Raw genomic sequence first — 24,876 nt, forward strand, 5'->3', positions numbered from 1 at the left:
AAAATAAACTTCTGTTCTTCATTTTTACTTATTAGAAATTAAGTTTTGAATTAATTACCATAATAGTAGCGAAAAACCCCTTTTAACTCTACAAAGAAGTTCTTATATGCAGCATAGTTTGGTGTAAGAATTTTTGCTTAACATTGGATGAGGACAGATAAAACCAGTTTTTAATGAAGCCCTCTCTTAATAATTCAGTTCACAAAAGTTCTCCATTTGAACTTTGATGTGAAGAATTTCGAAGCTCCATTTTTTAAGGATTTTATTCACCCCCTCCAAAATATGCAAACTGAATATCAGGGTCTTTTTGAATTATTTTTGATTGATACAAATCTAATATTTTAGTGAAAAAAAATAAGCATTTTACAACTCAAAAACCTTAAAAACAAGCTTCAAGAGAGGTCAAAAGTAACAACGGATGAAATTAACTCCAATATAAATTGATGAAGGATACAATAGAAACAATACAGTCACAGTATTTGTCTTAAGAAATATTTTTTCTATTTTTCAATGTCAATACCAAGCAGAGTATGTCCTTGTATTTGCAATAATAAATCAGTGGCATATCTGGGAGGGGGTTGCAGGGGGCTGATACCCCTCCTTTTTATTGGTAAATTTGTTATTTTCATGTGTAAAAAGGTAAGTAATGTTCTCAGACAGCACCTTCATTTTCATGAGGGACCTGGCTGGCACCCCTCCTTTTCATTCAAAGTGTTAGGATCCGCCATTGCATATATAAACCCGAAATTCACAATGTTGTTAAAAAATGCAGATAAGAATGTACATCTCATTCTGCTGCATAACAACGAAACTGCTCCTGCTGTATGTACATAGCAATAGTTCATTTTACTTCTACCTTTCTGTTCATGTACAGATAGAGCAACACATCCTTTTAACAATTCTATCTTAGTGAATTAGACTTTCCAAGTTTTTCCAAGTGCAGATTTATTCAACAAAGAGTAACTGATACATACATATGTCTTTAAACTAGCAAGTTAGAACAAATGTGCTCATCTTTGAACAAGTAATTAAGGAATATGTCGTCCTAAGAAATGTATTTAGTAGTTTGTCTTAATAGTACAAATTTCATCTGAACTCACAACCCTCCTAATTTTTAATCTGATATTGATTCCCAGCAAAGTATCCAAATGAAAAATATGGCATTAATGGTACATTAAGATCCCTTACCACAAAAAAGTGAATAAGAGGGAAGACAAACTGTTCCAAATGACCTAAATTGATAACTACATTTTGGATTTTGCTGAAAATTGAACTGAGTCTTTTTTGTGGTACTACCAAATTAAAAAAAAAATTCATTGATCCCTTCTCAAAGTTTCATCTGGGAAACCATTTTGGAAGGACAGACAGATAGATGGACAGACACAATTTTTCTGAGGGTATCACATAATACCTTGCCACTTCATGTTGCAGGGTATAAAAAGAGAAGGGTTATAGAAATTTGGACTTTTTGTCAAATCAGAATGTATTACACTACAAATAGAGGAACAATAATTAAATTACATATATATATTATTTTAATGTCAAACAAAACATGCAATGAACAAAGTACTGACATAATTACTCGACTATGACTTTGCTGTAGAAACCTGTTAAATAAAATGCATTACAGGGTGCAGCTTGATATGATTCCAGAGGTCGAACCTGTACATTTGGGACAGGTATGGACACATTATGCTCTGAATGGATTGATGAAATGAAAGACAAGATTTTGACCAGATTGAATGTGGTCAAGAATAACTTTAAAATTTTGTATTTTGATATAGGAAATAAGCAAAAAATGCTTATCAGTTTTTTTCCATTAATTCATAAAATTATAATACTTTGTACATTCATGATTTATAGTAGAGTATTTGACAGCAAAATCAATGAAAACAAATTAATAAAACTAACAGCTGTAACATAAGCACATCCCAAATTGGAAGTAAACTGAACAAATGCCATAGTTCATGAAAAAAAAACATAACAAGAAATGGATTTTCATCAACATGAATGGTGATCTTGAACTCATTATATCTAACATCAGTAAAGTTTGAAGCAATTCTAATAAGATTCTGTAAGAATCAGGCAAAATTAAGAAAAAATAATGAATCATGCTCAGAAAAAAAACCACATGAATTTGACAATGTGAACACATAGTTTTTGGTATATTGAAGATGATCAAATTTACAGTTTGCTTGTTTGAAGTGTCAGAGGAAGAAGAAATGTCAGTAAAAAGTTACAGGTCTCGCTAACCACTTATAACCCTTCCATTACTTTACATGTTAAAAAAGTAATTTTCAAAGTTTCACTGTGAATTCCAAAGACAAATGACATCTTAAATTTGCATACCACTGTGAAGCATGGAAAATATGGTTTTCAAAATCATTATGCTAATGGTCAATAATCAGAGAAATTTTTCACAAAATTTACTAAAATAAATAATGCTTCAAATCCACATTTTTACCTTTTCTGCTAACTGACAGCATGGAGGCAAATTGTAAACAATATTCATACAACTCTGTAGTAAATTACAAATTTGATTTTAAAGTACATATTTTCAGCTTTATTTTGACAACTATTAATCAGCATACACACAAACAATGCACTTACAATGCATAGCTCTAGGTTCAGATAGTATTTGGTTCAACATAGATGGAAGGCCCTTTGACCTGGAAGTGGTAAGTGAAACCTCAATAGAAAGATAGGGGAAAGTAACTAACCGGCATACTGTTATTCATGTAAATGTATTCAAACAAAATTCTAACTAACCGACATACTGTTATTCATGTAATTGTATTCAAACAAAATTCAAACTAACCTGTATACTGTAATTCATGTAAATATATTCAAACAAAATTCTAACTAACTGGTATACTGTAATTCATGTAAATGTATTCAAACAAACTTCAAACTAACTGGCATACAGTAATTCATGTAAATGTATTCAAACAAAATTCTAACTAACTGGTATACTGTAATTCATGTAAATGTACTTGAAGTTATACACTTATATCAAGTAAACAACTCCAAGGAGCCTAAAAGTCTGGAAAATCAATGTGGTAGATAGACAGACAGACAGAATTTTATTCATCTTCAGCTTTTACCTAAAGGGGTTTTAAAAGCTGTTGAATATATTATAAACAAACAAATGTTTAAAAGCAAACAAAAACAAAATGTATTGAATGATGTTTCACGGGGAGTTTGTTAACAATTATGGCACTGCAAATATAAATAAAAACTCATACAACACTATGGAGATCAGCACTAATGTCAAAAGTAAAATCCACACATTTATATAAAATATATCATTTACATCAAGATTCTCTCCCAGATACTGAAGTTATCATATTGAAAATGAGTAAGCTGTGTTCTAGGATTTCATTTCCCAATTACCCAGGGCAAGTGGAATCTTCATTTTCTCATTTGCATAGAGAAAACTTGAACTTCTGAAAAATTAGTCCAGTTCCAGAAATAGACATTGTATGTGGGAAGGTTTTTTCTTCTTTAATCTAAAATTATCAAAAATCCTGGAACACTAGTAGTACTGCACATGAACAAAAACAAAATACAAAAATCTGATAATACTAAAAAAAACAACATCATATATAATACATCAAACAACACTGATTAGTCTTTTAAAATCATTTACATTATAACGAAACTGTCAATCTACTGATGTGGTAGTGAGGTAAACTGAAGTAATAAACTAAAGACAATCGGTTCAAATTTAAATCCATACTTTAATTTTTGTTTTACCATTAGATAATAAATTTTCTCTATGATTTGGTCGTTTTATCTATTTGTTGGAATGCTAAATATCACATCTTGGAACAGTGTGATATGAACTAGTGATATAAAAAATAAAAAGCTTTATGGAGCGCAGCATGATACGACTGCAGTGGTCGTACCCTAAACAGTTTGGGCAAGAATGGGTAAAATATTAGTTTTTGACACACTCACGCATAGGGACTTACACTTCATCATGGACTCAATAACTGGTTTGCACACTATATTGCACAAAATTTGAAATTAAATAAAAATTTTCAAAATCATTAGAGATATCTGAAAACTGAATGAAAAATGTAGGCAGGAATTTTCATAAGGAATCCAGTAATAAAAAAATTTTGAAATCTGACCAAAAATAAAAGTTGATTTTTTGGCCTTTGAAATTAAATAGGAACCTGCCTATAGTGATTAGTAAAATAAAAAAATTTCATAACTATTGGTCAACCAAAATACAAGTTATTGCACAAAAAAAAGTGTCTACTGACAATACTGATGACGTTGACAGTGCCGTACCAATATAATACATTAAATCTTTTGCAGTCATTTAAAAATTGCTGTTGAGATTGGTTGTGTGATAGTGACACATGGTCAATAAAATCTGATTGGTTGAAAGCTACATTGTAATGTTTGTAACTTTGTAACAACTGGTGACATCACCCCTATCGCCCCAAAAAGTTAAAGTGCAAAAGCCCTATAACTCCTTTAATTTGACAAATCAAAATGGCAGTGCAATATGATCAACTACATATGGTGACTAACAATCTTACAAAGTTTAAACATAATCCATCAAAACCAGTAACTCAGATCAAAACTAATAATTTCTGTATGAGTTTCAAGTAAACAATTATTTGTTTGAACACATCACTGAATTCATAACTTCATACACTGTCAAATATCTTCCTCATTCAGTCATAATTAGCTAGTCATAATGAAAGTGGTGCTTTTTGAGTTATGATTTTTCTGTTTGTGGCGCATTTCAATAAAATTACAACTCATCTGACTAAAAAGTTAATTTCAATAAAATTACAACTCATCTGACTAAAACAGTTAATTTCAATAAAAGTACAACTCATCTGACTAAAACAGTTAATTTCAATAAAATTACAACTCACCTGACTAAAACAGTTAATGTGGTTGTTACATGTATCACTAGTTCTGAAGGTACATGTAGTAAAATATAAAACCTTCAAATTAAAAATATGTTTCATAACTACTAAATTTCACTATTTGTGGAGGATTTCCTCCATGAGATTTAATTGATAAATTTTTAAAGAGCAATTTTTTACACAATATACAACCTACTTAGAATCAAACAAGTAGTGTGTTAGATCTGTTTTGTCATAGGAAAACCAGTAAATAACACTTTCATGAATTTGGAGGCCAATAAAATGGTTACTTGATGCTGAGGACTACTGTGAACCAACTTATTTTCGCCACTACTTTCTTCCGTGTTTTGCTGTTGTTGGCCAATTTTGCAAAGATTTATTTTCACATTGTAAAAAAAATAATTGCTTGAACATATAAAGAAAGTATGCTTTTTCGCCACTATTTATTTTCTTTAATTCTATGTCTGCGAAAGTCGCGAAAATAAATGGCTCACGAAAGTTTGTTGGTTTATTTCATTCATAAGAACCTTTGGTGCTGAGGACTATTTCATGCATTAATATGGACATTTTCAAATGTTGGCAGCTATGATGTTTCACTCACAACTTCATTCTTACAAAGATTACTGCATGTACCTTAAAAACTGATAATGAAAGTACAAACTATTATGTCCTGTTATATAGAACCTCACAGTCACTAACACCATGATTCTGGTCAATTCCAAGCTTTGATGTAAATTTAATGAATTGATCCAGTTGTTCTGTTTCTTTTGCAAAAGCTAGCCTTAAACGAGTCCTCTTAGCCAGTGTTCTTGCTTGGTCTAAATCACCCTTCTTTACAAAGCACTCAATGATTCCCTTCATAGCCTGTAACTCTAAATGAGAAAATGGTTCATTTTTCATTTTTTCATCAGTTTCAATGATATCTTCTGGACAAACTGCCTTAAATTTGTTAATTGCATTGTCATAATCACCAGTGCGCAGGGATAATTCTGCTGATCTTACGTTAGCTGATGCAGCATGTCTACAATTGTTCTTGGTTTCCTCCAGTTTATCTTGATAGAATTTTGCTTCCTTTTTTATCTCATTTCGTTTTACATTATCTTCAACCACATCAATCATTGCAGTGAAACATCGCACAAGACGTTTGCAGCAGATGTGTTGATGCTGATCAGCTGTGACAGAGATGGACTTAATTATACCAAAAATTAAGTTTTCTGACGTATCTTCTAGCAGTTCTTTGAACTGAATCACTGCATTTTCAAGATTTTCAACAGTTTTGAGTTTGATTTCAGCTTTGTCATCAAACCCTAGTTCTAAAATACCACTTAATTTGGTCAACATTACATACAAAATTCTCCATTCTGGAAATTCTTTTGCAATTCTTTTACCTAATGAGTGTGCTAGAAATAAATAATGGGTGAACTTCCTGGCAACATCCTTATCAAATGCGTCTCCGAGATAAAACACACGACGGCCAAAAGTATAAAAGACTTGGAGAAGGAGTTCATAAAAGAATGCTGGACCAAGTTTGTCCTCTGGCATGGCAAGATGTTTATCACATAATTTCTCATATTCATCTTCTGATAAAATGTATTCCTCTTCTAGGTCATCACCAAGGAGATCTTGCAGCAGTGTGATATGGTCCTGTCCTCGATACTTATTCAAAAGCATGTTTTTTGCCATTTTACATAATACTTTTAATTGGTCTTCGCAAACAACAACTTTCTTCATTTTCTCAAAGATAATATCTGCTTCATATTCAGCAAAGGTCTCCCATGATTTAAAATGATTGTCACGCTCTGATTGTTTTTCAATCTGACTTTCTACATCTGTTTCTTTGACACCTAATATAGTGAAGCAGCTTTCTTTGGCAGCTGTTGAATGCTCACCAGCATTTCTTAAAATACCAAAAAAATTATAGGTGTAACCAACAATATCATTCACATAGGTTAGAAGAATGTTCAACTCAAAGTCCATTTGAATCTCTGGAACTTTTTTCTTCACAATTTGAACACACTTCAGTACTTTGATGGCATGAGGTAAGAGGATACTATTTCTGTTGTAATCTTTTGTATTGCTATTGTCTTTATCCATCAGCCACATCAAGGCAGTAAGGATCTTTTTCAGGAGTCTTTTTTTATCTTGTGGTGTAGTAATCATCTCGATTGCTCTGACAACAGCAAGGTGGGTAGTGATAAAACGTTCATCATCCTCACCACGAAGGAAACCAAACGAAAATCTCTGAATAGCTTGAATAAAGTTGGTTGTATGGAATACTTGATGTCTCTGTCCATCATCTGTTGGGAAAAAGTCAAAAATCAAAACTGGAATCTCCTCTAAGGCTAAGAATTGCAGTGCTAGAACCATATCAAAGACCTCTTGTCCTTCGTCTTCTTTCAAAATATTTAAGTAAAATATAATAGTGCTGAATAGCTTCTTCTTTCTACATGTATCTGATTCAGATCCTAATCCTACCAATTTATCCATTTCTTCTGAGTTTTTATTAATACCTTTTAAGTATTTGATAAACTTTCTTGGCGTTAGATGTGAAGCTGTCATACAGGTGAGAGCACTGTACAATAATATAGGGTGATAGCCAAGCTGTTCTGCCAAATAATGATAGCTTTCACACTCAGAGTCTGACTTAAGCTCTTTGTTCTGTCTGAGGAATGAAACAGCCTCTTCCTCAGAAAAACCAGAAACATGTATACGGTAACACTCATCACAAAATGATGGATCCCATGTTGTAACCAAAACTTTAACATTCTTCTCAACTAATCCGGTTTTCAATCTCTTGCAGAATGATTTCTCTTCGAAGACATCGTCCAGAATCACAAGGTTCTTAAATTCTGAAAATCTGGTGAGCTGTTTTAGAATAAGTGTACGAAGACTGTCAAGTGACTCAGTATTTGGGGTTTTTTCAAGCTGTTTACTTTCATCTGTAAGTCCAATGGCATTTGCTAGTTTTTTCAGCGAGTTCAGTAATGTAATTTCATCTTGGCAAGCTACCCTCCAACATAACCCATGATTGTTGTCCTTGTGAAAGTTAAATCCAAACTTTAAAGCTAATTGTGATTTGCCAGAGCCAAGAATTCCTACAAAAAAAGGAATGAATGATTGATTGATTGTAGTTAATGTCTTAAGGAAGAATTTTCATGCAATTCAGGATGATAATGCTGGATCAATCAAACAGACACTACAGTACTAGTCCCATATGCAGAGCCTGAGTTTTAATGTGCCTGTTCATAGAAGGGATAGCATGCAGGTATAAGCATGTCAACCCACTCAGCCATATCAGTCTGACTCTACTTTTATTTAAGTATGTTATATGCTTGGTGAAGCAGCAGTGACTCTGCTGGGGATCGAACCAACAATCTCCCACATTTGAATGGAACATGCTACCACAAGACCACTGAAGTAATTACTATTGTAGTGCAATAGAAAGCTTCTCCAAGTGCAGCATGATACAACCATAGCCAGTTGAACTCTTTTCACTAAGGGCAAGTGTGGATACAATATTTGTTTTTGACACACTTACATATAGGGACTTACAGTTAATTATGAACACAACAACTGGTTTGTATACAATACTGCACAATATTTTGAAATTCAAGTTAAGTAAAAAGTTATGATTTCAGGGTACTTCCACTTTGTACCCATTACCTCAAAAACACTTAATGATAGAGTAAATTTGCTAAAGAGGAACAATTCACAGAAACAATCCATTAAAATCAAATGAAAATTAAAAAAAAAAAAGATCTTTTTTGCCCCTTTGACTCCCTGTAACTCAAAAACTGAAATATTCCAATACTGATTGATAAAAGGAGGTATGGACTTCCGGAAGGAATCCAAAGAATTTTTTTTTTTAAATTGGACCAGAAATAAAAGTAATCAATTTTTGGGATGTAGCCTCTTTGGCTTCTTATAATTCAAAAACAGTAAGATAAATCTGAAATCTGGTTGAATAGTGCAAGTAGGAATTTTTATACAGAATTCAATAAAAAAAATGTTTCTAAATCAGACCAGAAATAAAACTAGAGGCTCTAAAGAGCCTGAATAGTTCACCAGGTTCCATGAGCAACATTCCAATTTTGTAAAAGCTTCCGTGTTTTTTCTTGGATAAAAATTCCTAATGCTTATACCTAAGGAACAATCATATCAATTTTCATTAAATTCTGTCCAGTAGTTTCTGAGGAGAAATTTTTGAAGTCCCTTCTTTGCAGAATGGTAGTGACCCATTTTAAATAGCAAGCTTCTTCTTGCAGTAAGTAACAACATCTCACAATTTCTTAACATTTGGTTCACTGCAACTAAAGTTATTGCACGGAAACAAAAAAATTAATAATGATGATGCAGACAGCGGGATAACATAATATGACAGCAAAAAATGCAGTCCTATGTAAAGCAGATAATATGTTGTACTAAAGCAAATGAGTGTCACCCACCTAGTGCCTCCCAGTTTTTTAGTTTAAAGCATCATAACTCTTAAGACCAGATTTCTATTTCTATTACCCTACATATTTGAATTACTGTAATATACAAATTCATTACACAATCATTGTACTGTTACCTGTCAATGATGCAAAGTCATACTCTTCCATCTTTTGTGTAAGCTCAACTAGTTTAGAAGTTTCCAGGAAATGTTCTACTATCATTTCTCTTTGTATATTACATGGTCCTGAAATTGTAATTTCATAAGTCTCATGATACATGTATATAGATGTTTAACTGTATAGCGATTTTATATTCCAAGCCTTTGGCATTTAACTAAACAAATGTAAATCACATGCAGTGTTGCTTTAGATGTCAGAGCAGAGAAGGGTTTTGAATCTCACTGAAGGAGCGATCAAGGATGCAAATTGGACATATATAAATACATTTATATACATATGTAGGACTCACAATGTGTCCGGTTCCACAAACATGTCTGATTTCACAAACGTAGACTTCATTGTCGTAAAAATTAAGCTACAAATAAATAACCTCAAATGTTCATTTCAGGGAGGGAGTCTAGTATTTCAAGGTTATGAGATGCTCGCTGTTTGAACATTCTTTCAGTGTTATTAGCTTCTCCGATGTAGGGTTCATTATATCAACGAAAACCAGTATTTAACGTTGTATTGTGATAGTATTCTGTTTTTTTTTGTTTGTTTTGATTATCATTTTGAGACTACGTTATTCAGAAAGACAAAATAACGGTTCATTAGCTGTCTGCATTACAGCGAAAACTTTTATAAAATGACAGAGGGCAAAATATTTTAGCTACATGTAGTAACCAGTCCCAAGATGCGCTCTAAGGACATAAACCAGCCAACAAAATCAACACTTAAATTCTAATCATTCACAAGTATCCACAAGTATGTAAGTGACTGCAGGTTGTTGAATTAGGTGTGTAAGTTTGAACCAGGGGTCAAGATTAGGAAATACAAGCCAGAAGCCCAGCTCAAAATCAAGTAGCCATGGGTTACTGGGCGACTGCTAATTTTTATCTCTAAGTTTCATGAGGTAAAAACTTCAGAATACAAACTCTGATACATTGGCATTTACAATGTCAATGTGCCAGACATGTGCAAACAAAATAACTCAGATTTGGTGTCAAACTGAAGTCTCAGACACAAACTTTCAAAAATTTCTATATCATCCCCTTGTAATTGTTCATGTTTGTTTGTTTGTTTTTATTTGAAATTTCTAAAATATAAGATAAGTTTTTCTCATGTTATAGTATATTAACGAAAGTTAACATACATAAATGTCTACAATGACAGAGTGATACTAAAAAAAGATTGCGGCCATATAAAAGTAACGAATATGAACCATGCATTGTACTTGTCACACACTGTTAAGAAAATATCGTCTCTCTAAGCTCCGAAAAATTCATAAAAGGAACATAAATAGCTTTGATTGATATTTGTTAATTGGACATGTTTGTTCAATTGAATTGGACACATTTGTGAGTTTAACCATGTCATAGTAGGATGGAAGATGTTTTGCAAATTTGAAGATATAAATTGACATTATAATATGATCTTACAGTTTATTATTTGTACCTGTTTGTGAAATCGGACACCTTTGTGGAACCGAATATGAATCTGAGTCTTACATATAACAGAACTAAACCTAACCTTGAACTGTAACCCATGCAGATTATCTCTAACACCATAAAAAAGAATAATAAAATTTGGCAGTATTTCATACCTTCTTCAGGTTCTTCCAGCTCTTCTGAATTTGATTGTGTAAACTCAAATATCTTATCAACACAAGGTTTAAGATTCTTGGCTTCCAGTAGTTTAATGAGGAAATCTGTATTTGATTTTGACAGTAATCCATATTTAAGCATCAATTTAAACAGATCTTCCCCAGATTTAGCCTCATCTAGTTCTTGGTGAGGTATTTCTCCGTTATACAGCATAAATTGTATTGATTTTACATCCTCTGTAAAAGACAATGAAATACTTTCAATATGAAGAAAATCATTACACATAAAACTACTTTTTTTATGCAATGCATAATACAAATTTAATACATGTACAGACAAAATTTAAGTGGTAAATTCTGTATTAATGGTGTGAATGTAATTAAAACTTATCTATAATAAATGTTTCGGTTGAATGACTATGATAGAATCTGTCACCCAATGTTCTCTTGTTACTGTATTTTGGTGTGTATCATCTGCATTTACGTATTGTGCACAGTGCAATTTTGACTTTTTTAAACTTTTTAAGACAAAAGAAAGATATTTTGCACTTCATCCATCAATTTGTTTACATTGATGCGGTATTTCCTACGAAAATGTGAAGGAAAGAAACTTATATATATGCAGACTAAAACCATGTAAAGATCAGTAGCTTCATAAATTGGATAATTTTAATTTGGAAGCTTGATAAAATTGCAGGGTGTTTGAAATGGCTTATAAAACAAAATCAAAAGTTGGAAAATCGGACATTTTCAAGTCTTTTTACTATTGGTATTGTCTCCAGCATGTTGTCCTCAATACAACTGTACTTTACAGTTAGACAACAACTACATATATCTTCCTTTATGCACATTGATGTCTCAACTACCTCCATAGGTGCTAACCATTAAAAATTCTAAAAGCTGGCATCTTAAATAAGACGAGAAAAAAATTTCATCCTAATACATTCTCCTGTTTGGGAGTTGTGCTTATGAAGTTTAAACATATGAAACTCTTTCCAGGTCTTGTACTTACAAGATATGTAGACACGGACAGATAAGGTTATTCCTACATACACCCATACCCATATTTTTAGTGCTGGATATATTATCGATAATAGACTCATTCATTCCTAACTAAATAATAAGAAATCTTAAATATTTGCACTCAAGTTATGGTTATATGATAAAATATATATAGAAAGCATAGAACAGGAAAAAGAGTGGAAGATCATATAATTTCTGCTATTATATAAATATGACCACTGTGCAAATTTTGAAAGATACTATTGGTGTTGTCAAATACAGCTTGACAAATCCATGTCAATAAATTCAATCACCATCTAACTCTTTTTTATACAGGACATAAATTTCTTCCTTTGTGAATTTAAAGCTATAGTAGTGTTGCTTTATCTAGTGTATGCACAGTGTAAAGAAAGTCACAAAAAGATCCAGCAATACTATTAGTAGTATCTAAAACAAACTAAAAATATTGAATTGTAGCATTAAGTTTTCTAACGTCTTTAAATCTTTCAACAATCACATCAAATTTGCTATATTACTCAATTTTGACAGAAGTCATAGAGCTATTTTGTTGTAGTATACTGATTCAAAGTTACACTGTATTTAGTATTAACAAAATACACTTATTTGAATAACTTACACATTATAACCCTTTTGGTTTTGTTATATATGAAGATAACAAAAGAATCAATTATTAAGACAGAAAGTCTAAAAAGATGTATATTTTGAACCTGAGTGTAACCCTACTTTTTTTCACTTTCAGTACATTGTTAAGTAGCACTCCAGCTAAGAATCATGCAAAATGTGATTCATGGGTAAAAAACCTACATATTTTTATTTTTGGTATTTTGTTTCAATTGCCATAGTAAACAGAAATTTACATTCAGCTTTTCATATAACCTGTGTTCTTAGGAGATAAGAATTATATAGAACGCCCTGTAGATTTCAAAATTAAGGGAGACAACTCTGTAAATGACACTCAAATTAATAGAATCTATTGGATTTTCAATGTTGATTATCTCCTAAAAGGAAGCAGATTTGATTGAATAATTACACATTTCATAGTATTGACCCATAAAACAACTTAATTACAAAAGTAAAAATATGTAGCCTTTTTTGGGGTGTATCACATTTTTCACATTTTGCATGATTCTTACAAAGACAACTACTTAAATATTTGGACTAAATAAGGTTCATTATTGATAAACTGGTTTACTGAACATGTTAAATTTTGATATTAATTCTTGCCTAATATGGCTATTACTGTAAGATTTGTGTTACGGGTAAGCCCATCCAAATAGCAACATTAATGCTAAGTTTTACTACTATACCTGTATCTAGTTTACAACTGATCTCTGTTAGCAACATCTGAAACTTGGTATCTAGTTTACTCATTTTCATCAGCTAGAGCTGAAAAGATATTCAAGGGAAAAAAAATGATTTATAAATGACCTTGATTCTCAAAGTATTGCACACAGCAATGTATTATATTAGAGTGAAATATACCAGCTGATCCTACAATTCAATGGGTCAGTCTGACATAGGAATATGAGACAATATCCTAGTTGTAGGCTTGGGATATGGAATCATATCCAAAAAGTTATTACTATAAAGTAAGTAAGTATCCCATCATACAAAATAATATATCTACACAGGAGGTCAACATCTTTTAAGACAAGATTTTGTGAAATTCAAACAAAGTAACACAGTTTTAATACAAGGTTTTGAAATGTTAAGTCACAAATAATATGTTTATTTAAGGGGTTACACAACATCTAAGGGTAATAACTCTGTAAAAATCGACATAACATTTTATTTTATGACATTCTGATATAAAAACTCAAAGCATCTTAGTGATCAAAAGTTTTGTTAATAAAGCTACTATATGTTCAAAGAAACTACTCACATGAAAGATGTGGTTTAAATTTCTTGAAATTTATATATTTTGCTTCTTTTATCACTATTATCAAAATAAAACACCAAATAAAATTTCAAGAGATTTAAACGAGCTAATCAAATTTTAGATATTAGGTACACTCTTAAGACATTGAAGACATGAAACAACTGTTGGATAATTTTATACATAAATGTAACTAACACATATAAAGTCATTTTTAAGTATATTCCAAGACTCTCTAGTATAATATAATTGTTCATCATGATATTCAAATGGGATAGATTTACATGTCCTGTGTCTCAAATTACCTTCCATCAATATGAATTTAACCTTTGACCTTAGAAGCACTGAGAGCCTGATTTCAGTCCGACAGGGATTTATATCCTGTGCAATTCCAAGGATTAACTGTATTTAGTATAGCCAAACTAGCTGAATAATTCCAAATGAGAAAACAACTCTCATACAGACTTAGAATTGGCTAATTTCATGTCTTTTTAATTAGAAACAAAACCTTTATATACAATGTAGCCTTCACTACACCTTTTTACGCTTCGGAAGTGCAATAGGAGTAACCCTTAAATTTGGCTTTAGGTTATAAAATTCATGAAACAGGCGTGTTTTAAAAAGTTAGGGAAAAATGTCTTACTCCTTTGTTCCATTGACTGTTCAAGAACCTATTAAACCAGCCTCGGAAAAAGTATAGCTCAAATTGTATTATTCAAATCACAGCATAGGCAGTCATTATCTTTTTTTATGAATAATTGTTTATGTCACAGGTTATGTGTAAAATATTCCCTCCATCAATGGAGAACTGTTACATTTCTGGAATCTATATCAATTATTAGTCAGAACGGCTATTAAGACTAAAATTAAGGATAATTGCTGGAGCTGCTTATAATGGTAATTATGAGAACTCTAGAATGTTGAAGTGCACAATGCACACTTATTCAGGCAAAGCCTACCACATATTAAAGACTACAATTAGAACTTTTATTATAAGGGAACAGTGCGGCCCACAGACAAGTCCCACCAAATCTACAAGGACATAGGACGTTACGGAACTCATGAAAAGTGACATATCTATAGATTAGGTTCTCTATCTTATAACTTTGGCCCCTTGGCCTCTTACAAGTTTCACCTGTCTCATATTAATGTAATTCAAATTAAATATCCAGCAAGCATCTGATCATATTACTTTCTAAACTTACCATAAATACCTAAATTAGAGCTGAAAATTTCTTAACACATCAACCTTTCAATTCTAACTTCTAAGGCATTTGTGTGTAATATCTTTGATATTCTCCTAAAAATATAGGTTAAATTTGTAAAGAACCCTTAGTTTTATAGTTCAATATTTCAATCTTTCAGTTCAACTTATCACAACTTGATCTTACCGAAAAGTCCTTCAAAGGTATCAAAAGTTCAATATTTCAGTGCTGTAAACTCACATGATCACAATGCTACATTTCAGCAAGGGTAACTTTTATCTTTATATGTAAGTCTGACAACCCTAAAAAATAAAAAAAATTGAAAAATAGAATATGTAGGCGAAGTATGAGTCATCCCAACTGATTTTCCAAACGGTAGATGGAATAGGAATCACCATGAAATTTTAAAATTCGGCAAAACGAAAGTAAAAGTACATTTAATGATACATATTCAATCAGTTGACTAATTACACGCTTCAGTTAGTAAAATTGTCGTATTATCTATGATTTCAACATATATTTTGATGCTTCTTTGATGGAAAACAAAATTTTTAGGTCACGAATACTCATAATAACATTATTGGTAACAACAACTTGCTTTCGATTTTCAGAAAATCCCATTCGAAACACCCTGGACTCCAATAAAATATTCAGAGGTGTACCGAAAAGAATAGTGTGCAGACAAAAAAAGTTTTTGAGTAGTAACATGATGGAATGAAACAGTTATTAAAGCTTCCTCTTCTTCTTCCTATAAAGAAGAAAGCTACTGAAGACTTGAAGGTTGTCTCTTAGTTGAGTAGTTTAAATACATTTTTGATACCAATATAAATTTTTTACACCATAACAATTTAACAAAACACTATATTTAAAATACTTGCTGGAAATATTTGTTTCTATGTTTAAAGCACTGACAATTATACAGGGTTACTCAGAATATCAGACAAAATGTAGTAATGGCGATAAATTGCATAGATTAAAAATATTTATTTCACCAAGCATGGGTTTATAGGGGCAATGACAAAATAATATTTATGATTGGACAGATAAATTATAATGAATTTAAGACGTACAGTATGATTAATTTTTGGTATTGTCATGTCCAATTTTTAAAACGAACACTAATAAACGATCCTTTGTATGATAGTATACTTTGTCAGACCGTGAGACCAGGGAAGCACAGAAATTACACATTGTTTTCCTACATAGGATGGTAAAATAACTTTTTTTTTGGATACAGCTGCATGAAGATTGAATTACAAGTAACCTGTATTTTATAGTACTAAACGACTGTGCTTAGTTTCCAAACAATTAATTGACCTGTTCTCAATCAATCATCTGGAAACCGATGGGATGGACGAACAGACAGGTGTACACACAACTGCAAATTTTTTCTAAGGGTATCATATAATACCTCGTCACTAGAGATTCCTAACTTGGGGCATGGGGAAACAGTTGCACAAAACTAGATTGATTGGACCCCAAAGCCCCAACCTCTCCTACCTTTAACACTTGAAGACAACAAAATACTGAAAGTATATATATACATACACATGTTACCTTACAATTGAAACAGATAGACACAACATAATTTTATATATAGACAGATCACTTAGGTTATGCAAGATGTGCTCACTACATGTATGTAAAGTTGAGGATGATATTTACCTTTTTAACAGAATGCCCTTTTTACTTTGATGTATGTAAAGAACTCTATCATTGGTGAATATTACATACCAAAATTTTAAAGGTGTGGATAATTTATTAAATTTAAATGGCTACAAAGCAGTAAGGATAGCTCTTTTATCTATAAACTTGGACTGTTCCTCAACAAATGTTTTTCATGCTTATACTGTTCTTGAATATATACAACTGTCTTGTGTTTATTGAATTTAAGTCACTGTAATTATTAAGAACTGAAACCAATGAGGGTCCTTGATTGGGAATAAAGATATTATTCTATTCTATACACAGATCTGATCTAAAGTTCATCATGTGTACTACTCATGAGAGGCTATCTTTTTCTTTTCTCTCTGTAACTGAAAACTTAATACAAAGTTTTGAACTTCAAGGAACTATTTTATCATGCATATTCAGAATTACATTTTGCAATATCAGTAGCAAAAAGAAATAAATTGCAATTTTTTAGGCAGGTCTCCATTAAAGCTAAACAGATCATTCTCCACTTAGGTATGCAATCAATGTACCCTGGGTACTTTTATTTTCAATAATTGTTCCCTGATTATTTTTAATTTCTATGTTAGAAACCATCACAATGGTCCTGACTTGATACAGGCATTTCAAAATGCAATGTTGGTTAAAACAGGTTTTATAGTGCACTAAACACCCTGCTTCCATAAAGATTCATTATTTCCGGTATATTTCAACACAAACGGTAATCATAGCCCACAAAGTAGAATAAGGAACCTTAGAGCACATTTGTAGTCCATTGAGACATTTCACCTTGCCAATATTATCAGAAAAGGTCGCCAATTAAAAAAAAAAAAAAAACAAGTTAGCTTTTTCTATTGCATCAGGAGGGTTACTAGAGAAACCTAATTAAATTCTATGCTTTGGTTTGTCTTCTTTTGCAACGAGAGCAGGATACATTTAATAAGGACAGTATTCTCCAGGATAACAAATTTTATTAAAATAAGGGTATGTGTAAGATATAACACTATACCCAGGGTATATTTATTGCATATCCAGGTTGACAGTACAGGTTAAATCTGCTTTTTTTACTGATACATATTTCTAGATGATAATGAATGAATTGTTTTGAAATTTTGCACAGTTATTTAATGTATGAAATACAGATTAAGTAAAATTTTCATATAAATCAAAAAAATAATTTTTAGAGTAATGCCATTTTTCACTCTTTGACATCTCCCTGTTTTATCTTACCTAGCCTGAAGGGGCTGTGTGAGCTTTTACCATCACTTGGGGTCTGTCATCGCTGTTTGTTAACAATTTTTCAGAAATCTTTTCCTCTGAAACTACTGAGGAGAATTATATGAAACTTTGCACAATATTCCCTAGGGTATCTTGCTCAAAAGTTGTGTTTAGATTTTTGATCTGTCAAATACATGTAACATGGCCCCATAGCTTAAATAGAACATAGGGGTCTGACCATATGTTTTGACATCTATTATGGCTACCGATAATTAAAATAGAAAATTAGGGTCAAATGCAGTTTTTCCTAGTTTTTGCCTTGACTATATTGTAAAACAAGATATCCATAGTTGATTTGAAGCATGAGGCTGCCGTTTTCCTGTCAGTTTTTTTTTTACTTGCTGGGGTTTCAATCATATTTGGTTTATTCAGGAAATCTGGTGTCCTGGGTTGAATGGTGAAGGCAAAAATTTGTTCTAGGTGTCCATTTTCAAAATTACTGCCATTTTCCTGCCAATTTTTTACTTGCTTGGGATTTACAATATATAAACTTTATTCTGAGTTTAATGATATTGGTGAAAATTGTGTCATTACCTACTGACGTGGCATAGTTTGCAAGGTGAGCGCCTAAAGCTTTAGGCACTTTAGAGCCTCTAGTATACTGATACATGTTTCTAGATGATTTGATAATGGGTGAAAGAATTGCATTGAAAGTTTGCCCAGTTGTTTAGTATTATAAAATACAGGTTTGGTTCAATTTTCAGCTAAATCTCTATAAGTATATTTGTCATTCTTGTTGTGTTTCTTTGACATATTCACCATTTCTTCTCTTTTTAAATCCTACATTTCTATGTATTATAAATAATGTGACATGGTATCATTTAATGTCCCATTAGATGCCCGATTTTTAATCTTGTGTCATTTAGAATTTCATTTTTGATATGTTCAGGATATACATGTAGTGTGATGCCCATTTCACTGCATTTCGTGGTATTATTATTATTTCGAGGGCCAATCAAAAGCAGGCTCTGCTTGTGGAAAATTTCTCGACATTAATTGAAAGCCCATTGGCTACCTTTGCTTGTTTTTTTTTGTTTTTTTCACAATTCGGTATGGTTGTTATCTCTTTGATACATTCCCTGTTTCCACTTTCTTCTCTTATCTTTAGGTAGAAACCTGATTTCAACAGTTGTATTACTCAATTTAATAACCATTAATGATCCAAATTAAATGAAAAAACTTAACAGTAAGAGGGGTAAATACAAGTAAGAAGAAATGTATTAAAAAGGAATTAAAATCCCATTTTAGTTTTTGGCAAAAGATTTCGTGACTTTTTAATGGGTACATTTACTACTAATAGAAATGTTTTTTTTTTTACAATTAAATCGGAAATCCAAATTTTCAAGTCTGAATTTAAGCATTATATTTTTCTCTTTTTACTGTCTATTAATTTATGTCTTATCTGGTCAGTTTCTGATTTTTTTTTGGTTAGTAAAATCATGTTTGTATTATGATGTTACTTAGTGTATCATGATAATGACTTTTTAAGTCATTCATTACAGATGGAAGATTTCCAGAAGTACTCTGCCATATTGTGTGCTGTTGTAGCTGTAATCTACTTCAATGCATTGGATTGTGGCTTTGTGTTTGATGACATGTCTGCTATTGTAGAGAATAAAGATTTAAAACCACGAGTACCTGTACTCAATTTATTCTTGAATGATTTTTGGGGAACACCTATGCATATGGTAAATTAATCAAAACACTTTAAGGCCAAAATAAAAAAAAATATCCTAGATTCTCATCCCCTCTTGATTCAGTTTTTTCACTCTCCTTGAACATTTTATTTCGATTTTTTTCCCAGTTTAGGTCATTTTCTTTCAAATTGACAGTATTGTGTACTTAAATTTATAAAAAAAATAAAATAAAATTCGCCCTCCCACCCTTAATTTAAAAAAAATGTTTGATCAGAATCTAGATTTTTTTTTATGATGGTCTTAACACAAAACTGAATAGTGTACTATGTCTTCCAATGCTACATCATTTCTGCCCTCTCCCACAAAGTGATGGAGGGACATAGTACTTGCTACCCATCCCACCATATTGTGTAACAATACTACTTCAAAGCAGGGACTAGTAACATCATGCTTCCTACTGATAGGAAACATTTTACTGAAATGATAATGATACAGTAGTCTTGTATTAACAATGATAGTTTCCATTTTTATGTTGTGTGTTATAAATGTTTATAAATTATTGAAATAATTGAATACAACCACTCTTAGTAGTAATGATATGACGCTGTTATTGTCAGTGTTTCTATGTCTTCCATATTAGAACATTAATATCTGAAAGTGGATCTAGATTAAATTTTACAACAAGGTTCCATACAAGCAATTGTAAAGTTCCCATTAATCAGTTGGATAATGGAATAGGTTTTGGGGTATGCCTTCTGTGGTTTAGGATTCAAAGCCACACAAAGGGTAATAAAAGACATGATTTATGAAATGTAAGTTTGTAACTTTTATTTAAATGTATTTACCTTTATGACATTGTGTCAGAAAGTTCCAAACCTCAAAGGTCAGGCTGGAATTGAGTTTTGGGGTTGTCTGCTAAATTGTGCGGTATTTAGGGCTAAAAAGGGAAAAAAAAGAGAGGCATTTATCTGTTTTTTTTCAATACTTGAGTAAATATGTATGGATCACAATGAAACAACTAAAAGATTCCATACTTGGAAATGAAGTTGATTGATAAGGAATTAAGGGTCAAAATGGGAATTGAAAATATAAAAAATTCTTAAACTTTATGTAAATTGCTTATTTCTGGTAAATTATAAGATTCTCTGACCACATTCATTCCTACTTAAAAATGTATGCTATGTTTAACATTTAATCTAAATTTAGGGCTGGATCAAGCTTAAATGCTTTGTCTACAATTGCCCAAACTGTTTTGCATTTGACCCCTGCAGTCACATTGAGCTGTTATTTTTTAACATTTAGAAAATAGTGATGTTTTGCTTGTAGGAGAGAAGTCACAAGTCATACAGACCATTATGTGTACTGACATTCCGCATGAATTATATGCTTAGTGAGCTGGAGCCAATGTCTTACCATTTAGTCAATGTTCTTCTTCATGCTGTAGTGTGTATAATTCTCATGAAGTAAGTTCTTTATGCTGTAGTTTGTATTGTTTTCATGAAGTATGTTCTGTATGCTGTAGTTCGTATTTTTCTTATGGAGCGTGTTCTATATGCTGTAGTTTGTATTGTTTTCATGAAGTATGTTCTATATGCTGTAGTTCGTATTTTTCTTATGGAGCGTGTTTTATATGCTGTAGTTTGTATTGTTTTCATGAAGTATGTTCTGTGAAATCTAAATAAACCACCATTCAACATGTTTTAATGAAAAGTGAAATTTTCATTTGCTACCATTCTATGTACTTAGAACTTGAGCGTTATCATGGTTAGAAACGAATAATTTTGAACTATGATTATAATGTTTACAGTGACTAGAGTTTTTAACTCCTTATTGAATAGAAAATTAAAAGTAAATCAAGTACTGATGGCTTATACCAAAATTTAAGTTATACTTTATATAAAATTTGGTGATTTTGAGGCAAAAATTCATACCAAAATTTTTACCCTTTGTTATCTTGGTGAATGGTAAGTAGTGCAATTAAGTCTTTAGCCCAGATTAGATATTTTATGGAGTTTATTGTGGTATTTTAGACAAGTCTGTTAAAATACACCAAAATTATCACCTGGGGGTAATTATTGTATATGGTACTGTGTCATGTTATTTGGTTACTGAATACTGTCACATTGTATGACCTTTCAGAATATGTACCTTATTCATGAAGGAACTTACCAGTTTCCTGGCTGCTTTGTTATTTGCTGTTCATCCTGTCCATACAGAGGCTGTAAGTTGTATTTTTATTCTTTTATCAGACATATTAAAACAGTTAGCATAATTTATTATAGGTCCAGAGAAACTTAGTGAAAATATAAATATCTAGTTGTACACATTATTTTATATATCAACATTGATGAGTGTAAACAAAATTCTTACAAAATAATGATTCAAGAGGAGATAAATCTGTCCTTTTATGCCCCCGCCACAAACTTTCGGGGGGCATATTAATTTACCCCTGTCCGTCCGTTCGTCCATCCGGATTACACATGATCATTGCTTGCCCGGCTATCTCCTCGTACAGTTTTTGAACTACATCTAAAATATTTTACAGGATGTTTCTACACATAAAGATGTGCAGGGCCAAAGGATTTTGATTTTCGTGAATTTTTACGGAAATTGGTGATAGTTACACTTAGTCATTTTTCTCAGAAATATATGAATCATGGCTTGTCCGGCTATCTCCCCTAACAGTTTTTGAACTACATCTGAAATATTTTACAGGTTATTTCTACACATGATGAAGGTGTGCAGGGCTAAAGGATTTTGATTTTCGGGAATTATTACAGAACTGGGTGATAGACTTCGTTATTTTTGTCAGAAGTATATCCCAAGCAACAAAGTTAGGGATATGTTATGGGGGGGGGGGTATTAATATTTTTTATGTGTCCATTAATACGTCCATCTGTCCCCATTTTCTCATTGCAACTAGTCTGACACTACCAAACAGAATTTCATGACACTATGTGGCCAGGATACAATATGTAGATATGCATATATTTAGTAATTTCTGATCCCCAAATTGATCACCAGACCATGAGTAACACAAGCCTTGGAAGGATGTCTGAATCTGCAAACCATGTCTCCATACAAAAGTAAACATGTTCCTAATTTGGCAAATCTGGCAAGCGGGGGCATCATTAGTGTCTTACAGACACATTTGATTTCTTAATAAAATAAAAAAATCACTACTAGCAAATGAGGCAGGGGCTCCTGTGATAAACAGGACGTCTGTTTTTTTTTTTGTTTCATTTCTGGAGGCATGTATAAAAAAAACAGAAGCAGTATCTTTTCAATTGTACTTAATTATTAACATGAGTTTTCTTACAGTTAATATACCAGTATTAATTATATGGTTGCTAATTATCCTAGATTTGGTTAAATGAACATAATTATGGGTACATGTAGTGGTTACATAATCATTATTGCAATTAAGAAAATAAAGGTGGTTTTGTTTTGTTTTTTTGTTTTGTTTTTTTGTTTTGGGGGTAGGGGTTATTTATTTTTTTGTAAGTTCTATTTCTTGTGACTCTGTTTATCACAGAAATAAAATAAGAACAGCGTATCATAAACATTGCTATAGTTACAGTATCTTATCTTGTTTTGTAGTTTGCTATAGTCCATTTAAGTTTTATGAATCTTTGAAGTTTTTACAAAATCATTTTTCAAAATAATTTCTTTTTTGTCTGCATTTGCTTTTCTACATTTCTTACAAATGCAGAAACATTTTTCAGAATTTTATCTCAACAGACCTGACAAATACCAATTAGGCTTAATGCAGTGCCAATTTAAATATTTAATAATGTGTTGAATGTTTGACTGTTGGAACAGCTATTTGAACATCTAATGTTAATATAAACAAAATCCATGTGGTCATACTACAATGTACTAACATAGCTAAGTCACTTGGAGTAATTTGAATATATATGGATGTCAGTACAGGATTAAAAAGCATGCTTTTGTGGTGGTCAGTTGACATCTATAGATATCCAAATGAACTGATGTCACATTACTCAATGGTGTAGCTGGATATTCAAATAGCTTTTCTAATACTTAAGCAGACAATAATGAATAAAAATATATTAAATTTGAATAACATTACTGGTGAGTATGATAGAAATATTTTTTTATTTGTACAGAAAATCTGAAAATATTTCCCAAAGTTTGTATGTACTAGGATCTGCAGTAGAAAAGTTGAAATATTTTTAGAAGTGAATTGTTTAAGCTTTTTTTCTCGTAGATTTATAAAACTCAAACAGCATATGAAAACCTAATGTAATTGGTAGGGCTGAATGTTTGTCATCCATATTTTTTTTGTATTAAATGGTATAGTAGACAGGGGTGAATATTTCATTAGTATGTTAAAGATTTAGTAGGCAAGGCTGAATATTTTTTTTCATTATACCCAACACAAGTGGGTGGTATATTAGAATCACCTTGTCCATCTGTCCACATTTCATCACAATTATCTTGCCTCCCAATGAACGGATTTATGTAAAATTTGGTGTATGGCTTCATATAGATAGGGCATATGTTGTAAAACATTTTGATTGCTTTTCAGTATCATCTTCCTGTACTAGTAGGGGTATTTCTAGCATGCAACTTCATGTTGTATTTTAGGTAGCTTGTATAGTAGGTAGTGCAAATATTTTTTTTTTTGTATGTAACTGATATACATTGAAGTAAGCACCTAGGACTTTGGGTTTTTCATTGAATTAGTAGGTAGCTTGTACAGTAGCCAGAGCTCAATGTTTGTCATCCATATTTTACTTGTAGGTAACAGGTGTAGTGGGCAGGGCTGAATGCTTGTCATCCATATTTTACTTGGCAGCGCTGTGGTCTTATTCAAAATGTACTGGACCTGAATCTAAAACTGGTAATTATTGTATGATTACAGAATGTTTAGATGTGTATAACAAAAAACTGCATTGAGATAAGTTGATTAATTTATCTGTTGATAGTTTTTTTTAAAAATAGCCAATATATCAACAGTATTAATGACACAACTTTCACTGGGATGTAGTTAGAATTTCTACAAATAAATAGATGAAAAGTGAGTGACATTAAGATTTTAATTTAATGCTCAATAATTGTATTCTACACAGAAA

The 24,876-nt window shown here is 31.7% G+C and overlaps 2 protein-coding genes across 6 annotated transcripts in view; one reads left to right on the forward strand and one right to left on the reverse strand.

Annotated features, from left to right (window-relative positions):
• Positions 1–1,517: 1,517 nt before the first annotated feature.
• LOC148614593 (uncharacterized) lies at positions 1,518–15,807 on the reverse strand. Of its 4 annotated transcripts, XM_088588783.1 has the most exons (7): positions 15,790–15,806; positions 15,432–15,493; positions 15,192–15,286; positions 13,418–13,496; positions 11,088–11,324; positions 9,463–9,570; positions 1,518–7,987 (listed from the first exon to the last, which is right to left on the reverse strand). In XM_088588783.1, the coding sequence occupies exons 4-7, from the start codon at positions 13,485–13,487 to the stop codon at positions 5,556–5,558; spliced, it is 2,847 nt and encodes a 948-aa protein (XP_088444909.1). In that variant the 5' UTR covers positions 13,488–13,496; positions 15,192–15,286; positions 15,432–15,493; positions 15,790–15,806; the 3' UTR covers positions 1,518–5,555. The 4 variants fall into 4 exon arrangements, with proteins under 4 accessions (XP_088444909.1, XP_088444910.1, XP_088444908.1 ...); XM_088588784.1 differs by lacking the exon at positions 15,192–15,286 and having other exon boundaries at positions 15,790–15,807; XM_088588782.1 differs by lacking the exon at positions 15,790–15,806 and having other exon boundaries at positions 15,378–15,491.
• LOC148614594 (protein O-mannosyl-transferase TMTC3-like) overlaps positions 15,559–24,876 on the forward strand; it is a 33,852-nt gene continuing 24,534 nt past the window's right edge. The window contains exons 1-6 of one of the 2 annotated variants that reach the window (XM_088588785.1): positions 15,559–15,616; positions 15,803–15,971; positions 19,643–19,828; positions 21,104–21,240; positions 21,917–21,998; positions 24,545–24,644. In XM_088588785.1, the coding sequence (XP_088444911.1) occupies positions 15,906–15,971; positions 19,643–19,828; positions 21,104–21,240; positions 21,917–21,998; positions 24,545–24,644 (571 nt within the window). In that variant the 5' untranslated portion in view covers positions 15,559–15,616; positions 15,803–15,905. Of the gene's footprint in view, positions 15,617–15,802; positions 15,983–19,642; positions 19,829–21,103; positions 21,241–21,916; positions 21,999–24,544; positions 24,645–24,876 lie in introns of those variants that run through there. The other variant, XM_088588786.1, reaches the window with a different exon arrangement.

The sequence above is a fragment of the Perna viridis genome, chromosome 6 (genome assembly GCF_037379345.1).
Source record: "Perna viridis isolate PV_CMFRI_1.1 ecotype Kerala chromosome 6, ASM3737934v1, whole genome shotgun sequence".
In the NCBI taxonomy this organism is placed as follows: Eukaryota; Metazoa; Mollusca; class Bivalvia; order Mytilida; family Mytilidae; genus Perna; species Perna viridis.

Excerpts from the sequence above, each read along its gene's own strand:
- LOC148614593 (XM_088588784.1), bottom strand. The coding sequence starts at position 13,487 with ATGAAAATGAGTAAACTAGATACCAAGTTTCAGATGTTGCTAACAGAG. Across the intron at positions 11,325-13,417 it reads CAGTTGTAAACTAGATACAG|AGGATGTAAAATCAATACAA; the intron begins GTATAGTAGTAA and ends TGTCTTTTACAG. Across the intron at positions 9,571-11,087 it reads GCTGGAAGAACCTGAAGAAG|GACCATGTAATATACAAAGA; the intron begins GTATGAAATACT and ends TTACAATTTCAG.